We start from the raw sequence: 15,141 nt of genomic DNA, 5'->3' as shown, positions 1-15,141 counted from the left end.
ATCTGAAAAACAAATTGAATATTTACAACCTTCCAGATATTGAGCTTCTCAAACTAACTGTTTTTGATGGAATCCCATGAGGGTGAGATATAAGAACAGCTTCCTGCTCAGAGAGAAAAAAAGGGTTGAACATTAATACCATAACGGCAATGTAACAAAAAAGAAAAGAAAAGAAAAGAAAAGGAACAAAAGCCCGTACATGTATAGGGAGCCAACCCCTCTGAGGAAGCAATGATAAAAACAAAGGGTTCCTAATATCAGCAGCGTATATATGCACAGTTTTTCCTGAGGAAAATACTCCTCTCGAGCATGGAAGAAAGTGGCCACTTGGTTGCATTTCAAGAACAGAATATTCAGCAGCAAGGGGAAGAAAATTGCTGATTAGTAGTGGAGATTTGACTACCAAGCACCAATCCTGAATAGCATCTGAATGCATATCCTTTGCAATCTCAGTTGCTTGTATGCTTACACAGAACCACAACTTGTGGGAGCCATCTGAAGTTCCATGCATCTCACTGCAGCACAATAGTTCTTCCGACTCTGAAAGAGCCGAAACACATAACCTTGAGCATTGCCCCTGCTGACCAGCATCCTGTGGTTGACCAGGTTTGTTGACTACAGAACTCCAATTGTATTCACTGGGATTCGTCGGAGTGAAAGGTCTTAACTTCAAGAAATATTGTACAGATTGTGTCAAGCCAGATAGAGGAAGTGGAAGAGTTTCTCCGGGTTGCAGCAACCCAACAGAAATTTCCTGCACACAATAATCTGCTATTAGCCTCCTGCTTCTTAGCCATCTCCTCTGCCTCGCAGCATTGTGGGAATCATTTGGATCAAAGGATTCAGGCCATCTCAATTTTTCCACATCAGGGGCATAAATCCAGCCATCTGAAGTAATAGTAGTTTTTGTATCCAAATGCCAATCATCAATCCATTCCCAGCCTTGTGGTAGATCAATTCCAGTAAAAACCTGGATTATAGGGAATGAAAAGAAAACAGGACACATGAAATTGCTACACTCATGTTCTTCTATAAAAAAGAACAACCACCACAGCAAAATCACATGGCAATAATTAGCCCTCTAACTTAATCCCAGAAACTAGCTCATAAGGAAAGGAGAACCCAAATACCTATGAAGTCATCTCAAGTGAAACTATATGGACCTACAAAATATTGAGTCTTTGTAAACTGAATTTAAAACATATATTGGTCTTTGTAACAGACTTAAATCTCATAGGGAAAGGGTTACCCAAGCACCAATTGAAGTCATTTGGGATGAAACTTATCTCCAAAGCAATTAAACCAACTTTAAAATAATTATTGGGTTTTATAAACTTTCAACACTTTGAATTTTATACAATGTAAATGAATAAACTTCAATAATCAGATAAATAGTTACTTTATTACATTTCTATTTTATAATAACTTGAGCTACATGTTGTCATGAAATCACTTCTTCCAAAAGTTTAAGCTGATAGGAAGAGACACATAAATGGATATATTTTGTATTTTATAATAACTTGAGCTACATGTTGTCATGAAACCACTTCTTCCAAAAGTTTAAGCTGATAGGACTTGACACATGTATAGTTATATCTCTACATGCACAGCTATCTTCTTAGTCTAGGATTTTCGTTTCATATTAATTTCATGCTAATTTCATATGATGTATCATAGTTGTGCCACTATTTTTTTTACAATTTAATGTTTCACTGCATTAAATTCACATTGGCTTATCATATCCATGTCCTGTATTGTTTTAAGGTCACCAAATTCTGGAACATGAAAACCTTATGCACTATGAGCTAAAAGCATTTTCCTTTGAAATGTTTGTTGCGCTCAATACGCAAGAAAACTGTTCCATCCAAAATACAAAAACTGGAAGAAAAATCAACATATAGATATAGTTATAACATGTAGCTAGTTACTGGCGGGTAATTCTAACCAATATCCTTAATAGAGGCTGGTATAAGGGTTATATTAATGTTTATTCTATTTTGAAATTTCCTATGGATTTGAATTATGATTAGATTTGGAACTAATACCAATTACCACAAAAGCTAATTTAAAGGGAGAGGATTGCGCAAATCAACTACAAAGGGCACTTCAGCTACATGCCTAACTGATATGCGACCTAATGTGAAGCAACCCATATACCACGGATTCTATTTTCCCAAGAACATTTTCTTTTCCAATGTTTAACAGAGAGGTCACAAGAAAGTTACAAGAATTATATGATGATTTTAATTATGGTTTGACCAGCAGGATAAAGGAAGGAGAAGTTGCGCTCATATGCAATAGGAGGAGAAAACTGCTAGGAAACAGTTTCTTATTGAAAGAAAGGCTATAATCAGTCACCTGTTGGGATTTTCCCACTTCTGACATATGCTGCCCTGGAGAACCTGAGCAACTAACCCAACCAACGTCTGGAGTAAACTTTTCAGTCTCATAAAACTCATCTGTATGAACTCTGTTTTTCTCTGGTAGGATAGGTTCAGAGTTATTTGTATCTTTCAGCAAATTCACCTTTTCTGTTGAAGATTTTGGTGCAAGGCATAATTCAAGAATAAAATTTGTGTTGTTACGAACAGAAACAAGAGACCGGATATTCACATATCTGTTACCATCCTTCACACTAACTTCACTGGCAACAACATCATTACCTAACCGCCAACAAGCGGCAGGTGCAGCATAGTTTAGCCTCACAGTAGTCCAAGGACCTTCCTTGCTAGGACTAATTTGAATAAATCCAGATTTACGGCCATCATAATTATTGGGCTGATTAGTATGCTCAACATCAGAGTTGTGCACTAGTATACCACATTGTAATTTTCGTACAGACTTCTCATAATGATTATCCTGAAAGTTCTGCATGACATCATTGAGATAAGTACATCGAAGAAAAAAAAGGGGGGGGATTGGGGGGAATTCACACACAACACTCACCATGGAGTTGTCTGCAGATAAATCTATCCAGTGCATCTTATTGGCAAAATTATGGACATATGAGAAGTCCTCAATAGTTTTTGCTATCTCGTTCAAGGAAGCCGAAAAAAACCCAACAGGAACACCTGCAAATATGAAAATGAACAAACCAAAAGAATAGAAAAAGGGGGTTGGGGGGTGGGGGGTGGGGTATTGAAGGTATGAGCTTTTCAATACCAAATATATATACACACAACATTTAAGTAAATCAAATTATGTGCCATTGTCTAATAGCTTAACAATTTGGGAGAAATACTTTACAACGATTTAAACAAATTTAATGCCACTTAGGTCTGGTTGGAATTTTAAAGAACTACCTTTGCTCATATCTGTAACAATTAATTCCAGAGAGTAGTTATCCTGCAAAAATGAGCAGAAGCGAATGGTGTCAAATGGATGCAAAATAGAAAATATTACAAAAAAAAAAAGTGATGGCATGTGTTTGGTAACACAAAATTCATTCGTTCGTGGAAAATAATTCAGGAAAGAAAATAACTAGAAAATAAGCTTTACCAAGAAAAGATTCAATTAAATACTCATCCGGCAAAAGTAACCACTTACAAGAAAAGATGCAATTAACTACTTATCCAACAAAGGTAACAACTTTTTAATGTTACTCCACTTGATGGAACCAAAACTTCTCAAGGAAAGCATAGAATTCCCAAAGCATAATGTAAGTAACAAGCCGTTAAAAGCAAATAGTTGCAACTTCTTAGCAAGTTCCAAACCACATCCATGAAGCTAACTCAAAATCAAGGGGCATATACCGAATCATATTATGTAAGGAAACAGACACAAAACTTTGCTGGCCATAAGCAAGCCACAATTTCGAAAATTAATTAGAACAGCACCAAAGTCCGACCACGCATTGAAGACACAAAATTACCCAAATTACATATTCCAAATGAATTTTGCAATTAGGAAATGAAAATGAATGAGTCGGGAATCCCAACACACATGAACTTCAGAAATAATAAATAAGAGCAACTAACAATAACAATTAAATACCAGAGAATCAACTTTGAAGAAAAATATCTCATTCCACTTGACAAACTCCAGATTTGAATCTGATAAATGATGAGCCCTTCTTCCACATGTGCGTGCACTCTGTTGTTGAACTAAAGCATCAGGGGGGAGGCTCTGGTTAGGAGATAGGCGGACAGCCACTGTATATTGCTGGGAATCTGAACCTTCCACTCTGGAAAACTTCATTAGAAATATAAAAAAATTTGCAAGTTAGTGACGACAAACAGAGCAGTATTGGTGTTCAAAAGGACACTGCTATAATTCCACAATCAAATATAAATAATATACTAAAAGAACCAAAACCCTACCTGTGCTGCTGTTATAATGATAGTCACCATTGTTCTAATCTTTCTGCAGAGTTGCCCGTTCAAGTGAGAGTCTAACATATTTTTCGACACAGGAACTTTAACAGCTTTCATATCCCCAGATGGCATCCTAATTATATTTTGGAGACCCCTAGCTTCAGTAGCACGGATAAAAATATCCTGCCCAAGTTTGTTTTGTGGGATTATATAATAATTTCTCCGGTGGAGTGTGTCAATGATAGAGCTTCCAACAGAAGTTGGAGAAAATGCATCCTGTCAGATAACCACATTAACACAAAGGTGAAACAAATGAAAAAGTGTAATGAGAAAGTGAAGTACAATGAAAAAGATAGAGACAGGCTCAAGGGAGTTGGGCAGCAGAAATGAGAGAGATTAAAGGGAATTTACTCTATTTTTGTAACTTTCATGAGCATGGCTAAGGTTGTTCCAGCTAGCATAAGCTTGAATGATCATATTAGCATTAGAAACTGAAACATTTAAATTCAGATCTCGAGTCGATGTTAAACGTAACTGAGATGCCGCACCCGGAGCATTGATGTCATATTGGTACCTACAGGTAGCTTTTGATTAGACAAGAACCAAACAGGAACTATATTTTACTTATAATTATAATTTTAAAACAAGCAAGGACATTTTTTTTCCTAAAAGTAATTTTTGGCAAATAAATAAATAAAATGACTTCAACAAGCAATTTTGACAACATAGAGGCATTGCTGGTTTGTCCAGTGGGAAAAGTAGAGGCAAGGTGTGGTTTTGGCAAAGTGGAATTGAAAAATGGGACACAATGGGGCTTAAATCCCAGGTAAGGGTGGGCTTGAATTTTAAAAAAATTATGCACCTTGCCAAAGGGAGAATCAAGATGCCTAACCTACCCACAAGGCTTGCTTGAATTCCCTATCATGCACTTTAATGAAGGCAACATTAAGCACAAGAATAGAATAATTTGGGAACAAAGAACAATTAACCTCAAAAATCCATCCACCGGCTCAACAAGTGGCTCCCAAGCTTCATACTTATCATTATATGACCTGGAAGCCAAGGAGAAACTGACAGTGCAATTCAGATACTCGGTTCTTCCATGCAAACTAAATGTTATGCCACTCAAAGATATATTGAACAAAGGAACCATCTGCCAAATTCAAAGAAAAGGAATCAAAGTCAATAGAGAAATTATAAAAGGTTAAGACAATTAAACTTTATAATAGAAATCAGTGATTGGTCATATCAAGGACCACAAATTGACAGCTAAGACATGGCAAAGAATCCATGCATTACAAAGTCTTCCACAGAAAGAAATCTCCCAGAAAATATTTGCATTAAAATTTCAGGTTGGTGTGGACAAATGGTCAGTACTGAACTGCTATCGAAAGCAGCTTGGACCTTAGAGTCCAACCAGATCTTTATCTCCGAGTCTATAACAACTAAAATGAGGAAGAAAGATGACCAACACTTCCCATTTCTGCAGCAATTTCTAAATGTTTCTTGTCAAGTTTCTTTTCAAACAAAAATGAGTGAACTGATACTTGGCATGTCAAATAATAGAGTTGTGTAAAATGTATTAATGCAACCCCAAGAGAAACTCAGAAAAGAAAGGATTAGAAAAGACAACAGAACTTCACATAATCTTGTACAGCAACAAAAAAGCATTTTTACACTAAGTGGGGTCTTCTCAAGGATCACACAATGCAACTATATCTTACCATAAACCATATCTATAACAAACAATTCTTTAAATTGGGCATATAATGATCAAATCAACATATTTTTTGCAGCCAAAAAGCAAGGAATTCACCCATTTAATTAATTCATTTAAATTTCAACCCTAGACAAAACCAAGCTTATTAGTTACCAATATTCAGAGAAGAAATATATGTATAACTCCAAACTGAGTTTTTATTCTCACCAATCCACCGTAGTCATCAAAAAGTGCTGTTGAGAAGGTTCCAATTTCAGCATCAATGACTGTAACATCTGAACCACTTGGCACACTAGAATCAGCTAGCTTCAAAGCAAATCTTCTTGGGGGTCTTTTGAAGCCACTGCGGACAATAAAAGTCCCCAACTCATTCCCCACAGCCCATATACTAAATGGTTCTCTTGCACGCCTGACATCGGATGTATCCCATACACTTTCCTCCAAGAAAGTATCTCCTGTAACCAAATCACTGCGCATGCATCTTAGTGTGCTTAATTCATTCTGCTTTGGTTTTCCTTTGCATGCAACACAACCCAAGGAAACAAAACCAGGAGGCGCTTGTGGAAGCCAAAATGATATACTCTCCATTCCCCTCTGCTTTTTTACTTGTCCAACAAGTTGGAAATCGATGGGGTTTCTATAAATATTTTCATCACTAGATTCATGAAAAACAATACAGTTGTTTGGCGGCTCAAACCTAAAAAGCAGATCCACATTAGTTCTCTATAATTTGTAGAGAGCAAGATTAAGAAACATAAAGTTAAATGAAAGAGCAGATAAAAGTGAAATACACACCCTCTAACAGCTATATCACCAAAATACACCATTCCGGTAGGAACAATTGGACGCCATATCGATACCCTCTTTCTTGAGTGTGATCCCTGATTCCACCAAATTAACTGAAAGCTAGCAACAGGCTCAAAGCGCCTATTAGAATTTCCTTCAGAAGACTGCTCAAGCTGTGAGGTTTGATGCCTACCAGAAGAAGCACGAGAATCCATACTACTTGATGCCGCTAGAGCTGGCTTCAGAAAATCATATTTAACCCAACGCAACTCATATGCTTTACCTATCAAATTAAGAGTAACAGGATCCGCCGGCAAGAAAGTGCCAACAGAATTATCTACCCGCCAGAATGCCACACTGGATGAAAACCTGCAATCAAGACATACAGTCTTTGATGAAGTGTCTAGTGGGTAAGAAATTAAAGAAAGTAGACAGAAAAGTGCAAGTGTGAGTGTCTGAAAGAGTTTTGAGAACTGAAGTGGAACTTCAAAATCTTTATACATTGAATTTACAGTAGATTACACGTATTTACATTTTACAGAGATATCTGAAAGACAACTCTGGCAGGATGCATCACATCCTCCAACTTATAGTGGAGTCTATACTTGGTAGTTCCTATACTTTTGTCAAGGTTGGCTGGGCTATATAGCATAGATAGCAGTAATTCCAAAAACTCAAGAACTTTAACAACTGAAAGCTATATTACAGTTGCGTAAAGTTGTGTCTTACTAACCTAATTGGTCTCGGATTTGCTAGTGTACACCTCAATCATTGTATAAACCAAATATACCATAGCACAAGGCACTAATATTGGCATTAAATAAGATGTTTGATATTTAATATTTAATATTACAGAAGTATAATCTGGACTTGTATGTTACAATAAAACACCAAAAGATAAATTCCACTTACATATCAGTGGTGCTGATTGCAATACAATCTCTCAATGGACAAGGAGAGACTAAAGAAGACGGGATGCAGAAAGCAGAAGATAAAGGAGGTGGTTTGCTTCCACGAGTAACCACACAACCTAGTGCAACATAACCTTTGGGAGCTTCAGGGAACCAAATAGAACAGTAACAAGTCTCCTCAGTTTCCCATGACAAATTAGAACTGCCTATTTCGGCACCTCCCATAGAAAGTAAAGGTGGCCAAATCAATCTGAAACTAACAGGTTTCTTAACCGTGATTGAATTGGTATTTATTGCAAGAACTCCTTTTGTTGGTGGTTTGTCTCTGTTATGCAAATACACCATAGTAACATTCAAATCAGCACGGAAGAGGAAAAGTAAAAATTCTATATGGAGGTAAATAAAAATCAAGAATTTTGACTGACAGTGGTGTCAGGTAGTCACCAAGTACGGCAAAACCAGGAGGTGCATGAGGCCTCCAAACAGCGTAAGTTTGATCAGTACGAGAATCTGCGTGATGCAATAAATATGACTAGTCTTAAGCACGCTCTCAAAAATTTTACCAAAAGTAGAAACAAAATAGAGAATATAAACATACTTTCTATAGTTCCAACTTTGTCAAAGTGTGAGCAAACCATTGTCATTTTCTTTGATGTCATCCTTAAAAATGCCAATATATCATCCTCCACAGCCAGAAATAGTCTCAAGATACTGAAAGTGAAATTCATGAAAATATCTGAAATGGACAAGTGTATATTGGTATTCCCACAAGCATTTGAATACTTCAAGGATGTGTCAAATGGCTCCAAAATCCTGATTCCATTACTTTCCATAGTCAAACCAAGAATGTCTGCACTCATCTCAGTATTGCTACCCTTCAAAACAATCCTTTTAGAGGCACCCAAAAAGCAAAATATCAGGGATAAGTAAGGACAAGCAAAAACACAGTGCATATTCAAAGAAAGAACGTAACCTATCATAAGTTGTTGAAAATGAAAAACATATTCATGTTCCCCACAATATGTACCAATGATCATGAGTCAAAGAAATAATGATGAAAACATCAGAGATATGATAACACATCATGTCTAAAGTAAAGAGGAAATGAGTGAAGAAATTGCACTCCACCTCAACTCAAAATTTGCACTCCACCCAATGATATACCACATATACAAACAACAACTAACAAATCACTTCTTTCATTTTTTTTTATCTTCCTCATTGTATTTTTAAATTTGTGTGTATATTTTTTTTCTAATTATTTTGGTAAAAATATGCCTACGCTAGTGGATAGTTTTTTAAAGTAATTTAAAACAATAAATATTTAATAACCAATAAAATATAATTAAAATTTGTCTAAAGAAAATATGTTAAAATTGCATTTGATCTATATTATTGTTCTTATTTTATTTGTTATTTTTAGAGTTTCATTGATATATTTAAATAGTGTGCGTGAAATGTTAATTTTTCCTTAGACTTGGTTGAAGTACTGAAGGTCTTTTCTAGTTTTCTTCCTCTTAAACCCAAACCCACACAAGAATTACCAGTTTACCACCTCAAGAATTGCCACCTCCCTCTAGGTTCCACATCCAACTTCTCCTTAAGCACATTTCAATAGGAGAAGTTGATCAGTGCACTAATAACCACAATACATGTTCCTTTAATAAATTAGTTGCCAAATCTGTTGACTAAAGGCCTGCCTACAGAACAATTTCAAGAATTTACTTGCAATCTAAGAATCATGGGTATCCATCAACCTATTGAGGAGAAGCATTGACATTACCAAACATTCTTTCCTTGTAAATTTTGTTCAGATTTATTTCCATTATTTACATGAAGATATTGATTAGATTTAATTATCTATAAATTAAGGCAAATTAATATTGGTCAATTATTGGGAAATAATTGCAAGGTTGCTGTACATTGTGGGTTATTTGTGCAGGTTGATTATTAGTGAAATTCACAATGTTCTTATATTATGTTCTTTCAAGTGCATGTCAAATAACATGACGAGAACGGGACCAAAAGGTAACCAACAAAAAGTAATTCTATCCAAAATAAAGAGCATATCATGAGCATTATTTTATCTAATATTTAATACAGATATTTGCACATCTGGAACCACACACAGCCAAAGGGATTGTTTTAAAATTTTCAGCTATATTGTCCAAACAACAATTAATTTATCACATAAATTACTATATACCAAAAAATTAGTGAAATAAGTTTAATCTTTCAGCTTTCATAAACACACCCGATGTTCCAAAATGGTCAAAGTAGAAGGAATATTAGTAATAAAATATGTATGCAATTAACAGAAGAGAAGTTCACCTGCAAAATGCATCCAACTGTGCAAGTAGGAGTTTGTTTGACAGGTTTAATAATTCACCTACATCTTTTGATGTATTATAGAAGGTAAGCTCTGGACCAACAGCCTGCAATGGGATATCTAAATCAAATAGTAAGACAAGCGAATTAAAGAGGGACGTGGAAATGACAACCATTGCCCCTTATGAGTTGTCATAAGACAGTCTTGGTGCCATACTTATAAAGAAATGATCATGCATCATATAGTCGGAAAATCAACACAATAATTAGGGTGAAAGAAACCACCGCTTACAATTTAAAATCTGAAAGTCCTATAAACCGAAAGACTAGACACTACTGAAATCTTAAAATTGCATAATCAACTGCATCATAAACCAAATCTTAGCAGAGCGCAAACAGATATTCAGCATAAAAGTCTCAATACAAACATGTTTCTGGAGTTTTTTTTAACCCAAAAGGGAGAACAAAGAATGAGAGGGGGAAAAAAAAAAAAGAAAACCTAACCCTAAGTATAGCAGCTTACTATTTTCAGTAATTGCATTGGCATTGGCATGATAGCTATCCTCTTTAACCAAATGATTTTCCATTCAATTCCCTTGGAAGAAAAAGTAAACTAGTTTTACATAACAACTATGAGTTTTCCTGATAAAAGGAACTGATTACATAGACCAAACATCATTTTGTCCTATCATATACCATATTTATGAACATAACATTAAAATTTAAGTTCTATATTATAGGTTCATGTATGATTATAATTAGTTATTGAACTACTTATTGAACTGGTACCTGCACTGACAGAGCACACACACACAAAAATAGAAAGAGGGATTGATCAAGATGATCTCAACCCATACTTTATTGAATATAGAAAATGCAGAAGTACACAGAGAAATTGATATGCAGGGCTGCAATTAGAGAGCCAGCCTCTCTCCTACTCCTATTCCATTCTCACTCCAAATCTGTCCATTCTCTCCCCCAAAATCCCTCTCTCATGCTTCCCTCATCTCCTAATCCACGTGGCAAGTTAGTTACACAACTTGATTCCCTGTTCTGTTATTCCCCATCCTACCCCTTCTATTTTTGCAGCTGTAGTGAAAAAGTAAGGGAGGAATCTTGGAAACTTCTATTCCCTTCACTCCTGATTCCCCTGCTCCTATTGGGTTTGTTACAATTGCCCACTATCAGACATACAAATCTTTTATAAGTCTTCTCATTACATGACCAAACCACGCTAGACAGACCTAAATGAGAATAGGTTATAGGTGCTATCCCAACTTTTCTCCAACACAACAATTCCAAATTCTATCATCTCGAGTTCATCCTCATTGCAACATTGAGATTATATTCTTGTTTTTTTTTATTTCCCAACAACCTGGTTCATACAAATTTGCTAGTTTTATATATAAATTCCTTCTTAAGCTTGGATAACAGTTTCCTATACAAACAATACTCAACATTTCCTCCACCTTGCTATCTTATTGTTGCATCTCCCTCTATTTTCCAATATTTGGTATGAATATGATGGACCTAAAGTTCCTACATCATGTGTCTAGTAAGAAGGTATAATCTCCAATTTTCACCTCTTAAGTTAGCAACACATTATACTGCATCTCCAGCTGAACTTATATTCATTGAATTCTTTCTTCTTTTTAAAGAGCCCTGAGGCCTGTAAGTATCAAATTTGCTGTTAAGTGTTGGTAAATATCAAACTTTAAGCCCACAAAGCTATGGTTAATAAACACAAGTGGACGCAATCGCATAAATGAGTGCACAAATACTAAACTACAGCAACACTTAACCTGAAGCTCAATGATCAATTCTGTGGAGTTGTTAACTGCATTGCTTTGATACGGTTCATCAAGAATGTTCCCTCTCAAAGACCTTTCAGAAGGACTTTCTTCAAAATCTTCCAAGTAGACATTGTCTTCTTTTGAAACTGAGTAGCTACTATTTGCTCCAAGAAGAACACAAGAATCCAAGTACTGTCCACCCTGCAAAGACAAAACCAAAGTATTCATCAATGTTATGTTATGTCATTATTTTGGCATACTCATGTATCTTCAAATCATAAAGTGATTCTTTAAAATTTTTTTTTTTTTTTTTACTTTTAAAAGGAAATTTGATGGAACAAGCCCATTGACCTTAATAACAACATTTTTGAATTGCAACTTCTTCCCACTTCCAACATATATTAAAGCCTCTGAGCTAGCTTCTGTGAGATTAAATCCCTGTCCATCTTTTAGATACAAGGTTCCACCATGGCCATCATAAATGAAATGATCAAAAGTTTCATTGTCAACTATTAAAGGCTTTTGAGGTGAGATGGAGAATTCAGGACATGGTTGTATGTAGATTGATTGATCCATAATGACAGCTTCCAGCATGTGAGACATGTTGTGTTCTTCATATGACAGCATACTGCCGACTGTTGGAACAAAGAACTCAACTACAGCAAGAAGAAAATCTAGTGCAACCAGCAACTGAGGCCTCTGTATGCACAAAGAAACAAAAGTTGAATCCTGAGCAAATTTTACATCAACAATTAGCATCGTTGGAACTGGGAAACCATTCTCTTTGACTATGCTACTATTCACTGAGTCCTGGTTTTGCTGATGAGAAAAAGCATTTCGAAGACTGGCTCCAACATTTTCAGGCTTTCCTATTGCTAACCGGAATTCTTTTTCAACACCCTCACGATCATCAAACACACTGAAACCTTGGAGAGTTGCAGAGAGGAATCCTTTTCCATCTGTACTAGATTTATACAGAAGCCATGCACCACTAACCTGCACAGCAGAAAATGAAGAGCTGAGCCACATGAGAATTGATTCTTTTTGGGAATGGATCTTCAAGTGAAAATTTCACATGACACTTGTCGTGTGTGTATTTTCATCATTGATTAGATGGTCCCACCTAGGGCTGAAAGTGGACCAAGCTCAAGCTCGGCTCACGAAAATTAAGCTTAGTTCACAGCTTGGCTCATTAACGAGCCTATTTCGTAAGCTCAAGCTCGGCTCAACGAAAGCTCACGAGCTGACTCAAATAATAGGAACATAATCGATAATTTTATATCAATAAATTATAACTTATATATATTAAAAAACATTAAAAAAATAAATTTAATATATTGTCTATCTGTCAATTATAAATTTTTTATTTATGTCCTACATCAAAATTATATATAAAAAATGATTATAAAATTTTAAACAATTAAGAACATATATATATATATATATATATATATATATATATATATATATATATATATATATATCCTATATGCATTTAATCTATACTTTTAATATTATATACATAATCGAACCAGCTCACGAGCTAATAAGCTGAGCTTATCCAACCTCAAACTCGACTCATTTAATTTATGAGCTAAAATCCAAGCTCAAGCTCGGCTCACCAACTCACACGTTCAGCTTATCGAGTTATTAATAAGTCGAGTTCGAGCTGGCTCATGAGTTCGCTTGACTCACTTCCAGCCTCCCACCTTCATCAGTGTTGAAAATGAAGACATTACAAGATTGTGAAATTTTTACATCGGAGGATTCATATCCTACCCCTTTTTTTAATTTGGTAGCTACTTTGATTCACTATATTTCTTCAAACCAATCTAATTTGTGTAATCTCAACCAAAAAATTGCTTCAAACCATTAATCAAGTTACAAAATATTTGGAATTCATTTGAGGCCACAACATTTAAAAAAATAAAATAAAATAAAATAAACAATTCTCTTCTATGTGAGATTCTTTCTTCTAATTAAAAAACAAAAAAATAATAAATTTCAGTAGCTATAGATATAACCATTCGTGTATACCTAAGTATGCTTTTCAGTATTAGTTTCGTCACATAGTATCAGAGCTTTTATGACTAAAATGCGTAGAATTCAATCCTTGTTACCTACCAAAAGAAAGAACTTTAAGCATAAAGCAAACAAAACAGACCAAAAAGGTCCATGAAAAGATTCGCACTTCAAGCCCAAAAGAGAATCTTGCGTGTGGGGGCATGGTAGATATAACTATTCATGTACCCCTCTACCTAAGGGTGCGTTCGTTTTCATTTTCGATTTTCATTTTCAGTGTTTTCTAGATTTTATGAAGGAAAAAGTGAAAATAGGAGGTGAAAACAGAAAACAGGATTTTATTGTTTTCACTTTTTCCTTCACAAAATCCAGAAAACACTGAAAATGAAAACAGAAAATAAAAATGCAAACCAAACGCACCCTTAGCTTTTGGGACAAGTGTTTCATGACAATAGTTACACTTTTAGTTAGGTCTCAAAAGAAAAATTTGTAGTCACTCAACATATGAACATCTTCAATATGATCCCCGATTTCTATTCATTGGATCATTGCTTTAGAGGTATAACACATTAATTCAAGATCTAATCACAATACATACTATGAAGCAACAAAAATACTTTTGGAATAAATTTATATGACACTAATTTTCAATTTAATCCTTACATTTAAGGGTTAATCTATGACAGGCCCACTGTATTGTAGGAGCAACAAATAAACAGAACATAATTTAAAATTACTTCTGTATATACTCTCACTTGGGTTCAAGTAGTAGAATAGACAGTGATGAATTTACGAGGTTAATGCAGGATGTTTTGTACCGGACTGCCCTTTTATATGGAAACTGATTTAAAGGGTAAAAAAGAACTGTTGCAACTGAAGAGAAAACAAAACAAGGCAAAACAAAAAAACAAACAAAAAAAACCTGAGTTGCAACTTAAAAACATATCCATTTGAAAAGATAATAACGCACCTGTACAGTGGCCAGAGATGCATCTCTGGTTACCCCCGTATACAAGCTCAATTCAACAAGGTCTACGGACACAGACACTTTCAGCAAAATAGAGGCTTCAAGATTCATAGCCCTCGAATTAACACCATTTGTAGCCTCAGGGACAATATCCCCTGTGGTGTCATTTGATGTCATGGAGGAATCTTGATTCAGAGCTGGAGGAATATGTGCATCCTCAGAAAAATTAGATACAGCACACTCAGTAATAATCAGGTATTCCTTATTTGATACTGCTGCTTTCAACTCTTCAATCTGTAGA

General features: G+C 35.3%; 1 protein-coding gene across 2 annotated transcripts in view; it reads right to left on the bottom strand.

Moving 5' to 3' along the window:
* Window positions 1-15,141, bottom strand: part of LOC112747894 (uncharacterized) — a 41,907-nt gene that overhangs the window by 10,130 nt on the left and 16,636 nt on the right. For both annotated transcript variants that reach the window (XM_029293120.2, XM_025796101.3), the window contains exons 30-47: window positions 14,844-15,134; window positions 12,203-12,847; window positions 11,861-12,052; window positions 10,062-10,165; window positions 8,329-8,618; window positions 8,156-8,240; window positions 7,732-8,055; window positions 6,829-7,188; window positions 6,241-6,730; window positions 5,303-5,466; window positions 4,725-4,887; window positions 4,320-4,589; window positions 3,994-4,191; window positions 3,303-3,345; window positions 2,947-3,071; window positions 2,359-2,868; window positions 200-970; window positions 30-103 (exon numbers count right to left, since the gene is read on the bottom strand). In XM_029293120.2, the coding sequence (XP_029148953.1) occupies window positions 30-103; window positions 200-970; window positions 2,359-2,868; window positions 2,947-3,071; window positions 3,303-3,345; window positions 3,994-4,191; window positions 4,320-4,589; window positions 4,725-4,887; window positions 5,303-5,466; window positions 6,241-6,730; window positions 6,829-7,188; window positions 7,732-8,055; window positions 8,156-8,240; window positions 8,329-8,618; window positions 10,062-10,165; window positions 11,861-12,052; window positions 12,203-12,847; window positions 14,844-15,134 (5,099 nt within the window). The remainder of the gene's footprint in view (window positions 1-29; window positions 104-199; window positions 971-2,358; window positions 2,869-2,946; window positions 3,072-3,302; window positions 3,346-3,993; window positions 4,192-4,319; window positions 4,590-4,724; window positions 4,888-5,302; window positions 5,467-6,240; window positions 6,731-6,828; window positions 7,189-7,731; window positions 8,056-8,155; window positions 8,241-8,328; window positions 8,619-10,061; window positions 10,166-11,860; window positions 12,053-12,202; window positions 12,848-14,843; window positions 15,135-15,141) is intronic.

The sequence above is a fragment of the Arachis hypogaea genome, chromosome 15, assembly GCF_003086295.3.
Source record: "Arachis hypogaea cultivar Tifrunner chromosome 15, arahy.Tifrunner.gnm2.J5K5, whole genome shotgun sequence".
Classification (NCBI taxonomy): Eukaryota; Viridiplantae; Streptophyta; class Magnoliopsida; order Fabales; family Fabaceae; genus Arachis; species Arachis hypogaea.
Note: the sequence above shows the minus strand (reverse complement) of the source record. Positions and strands in the feature narration are given on the sequence as shown.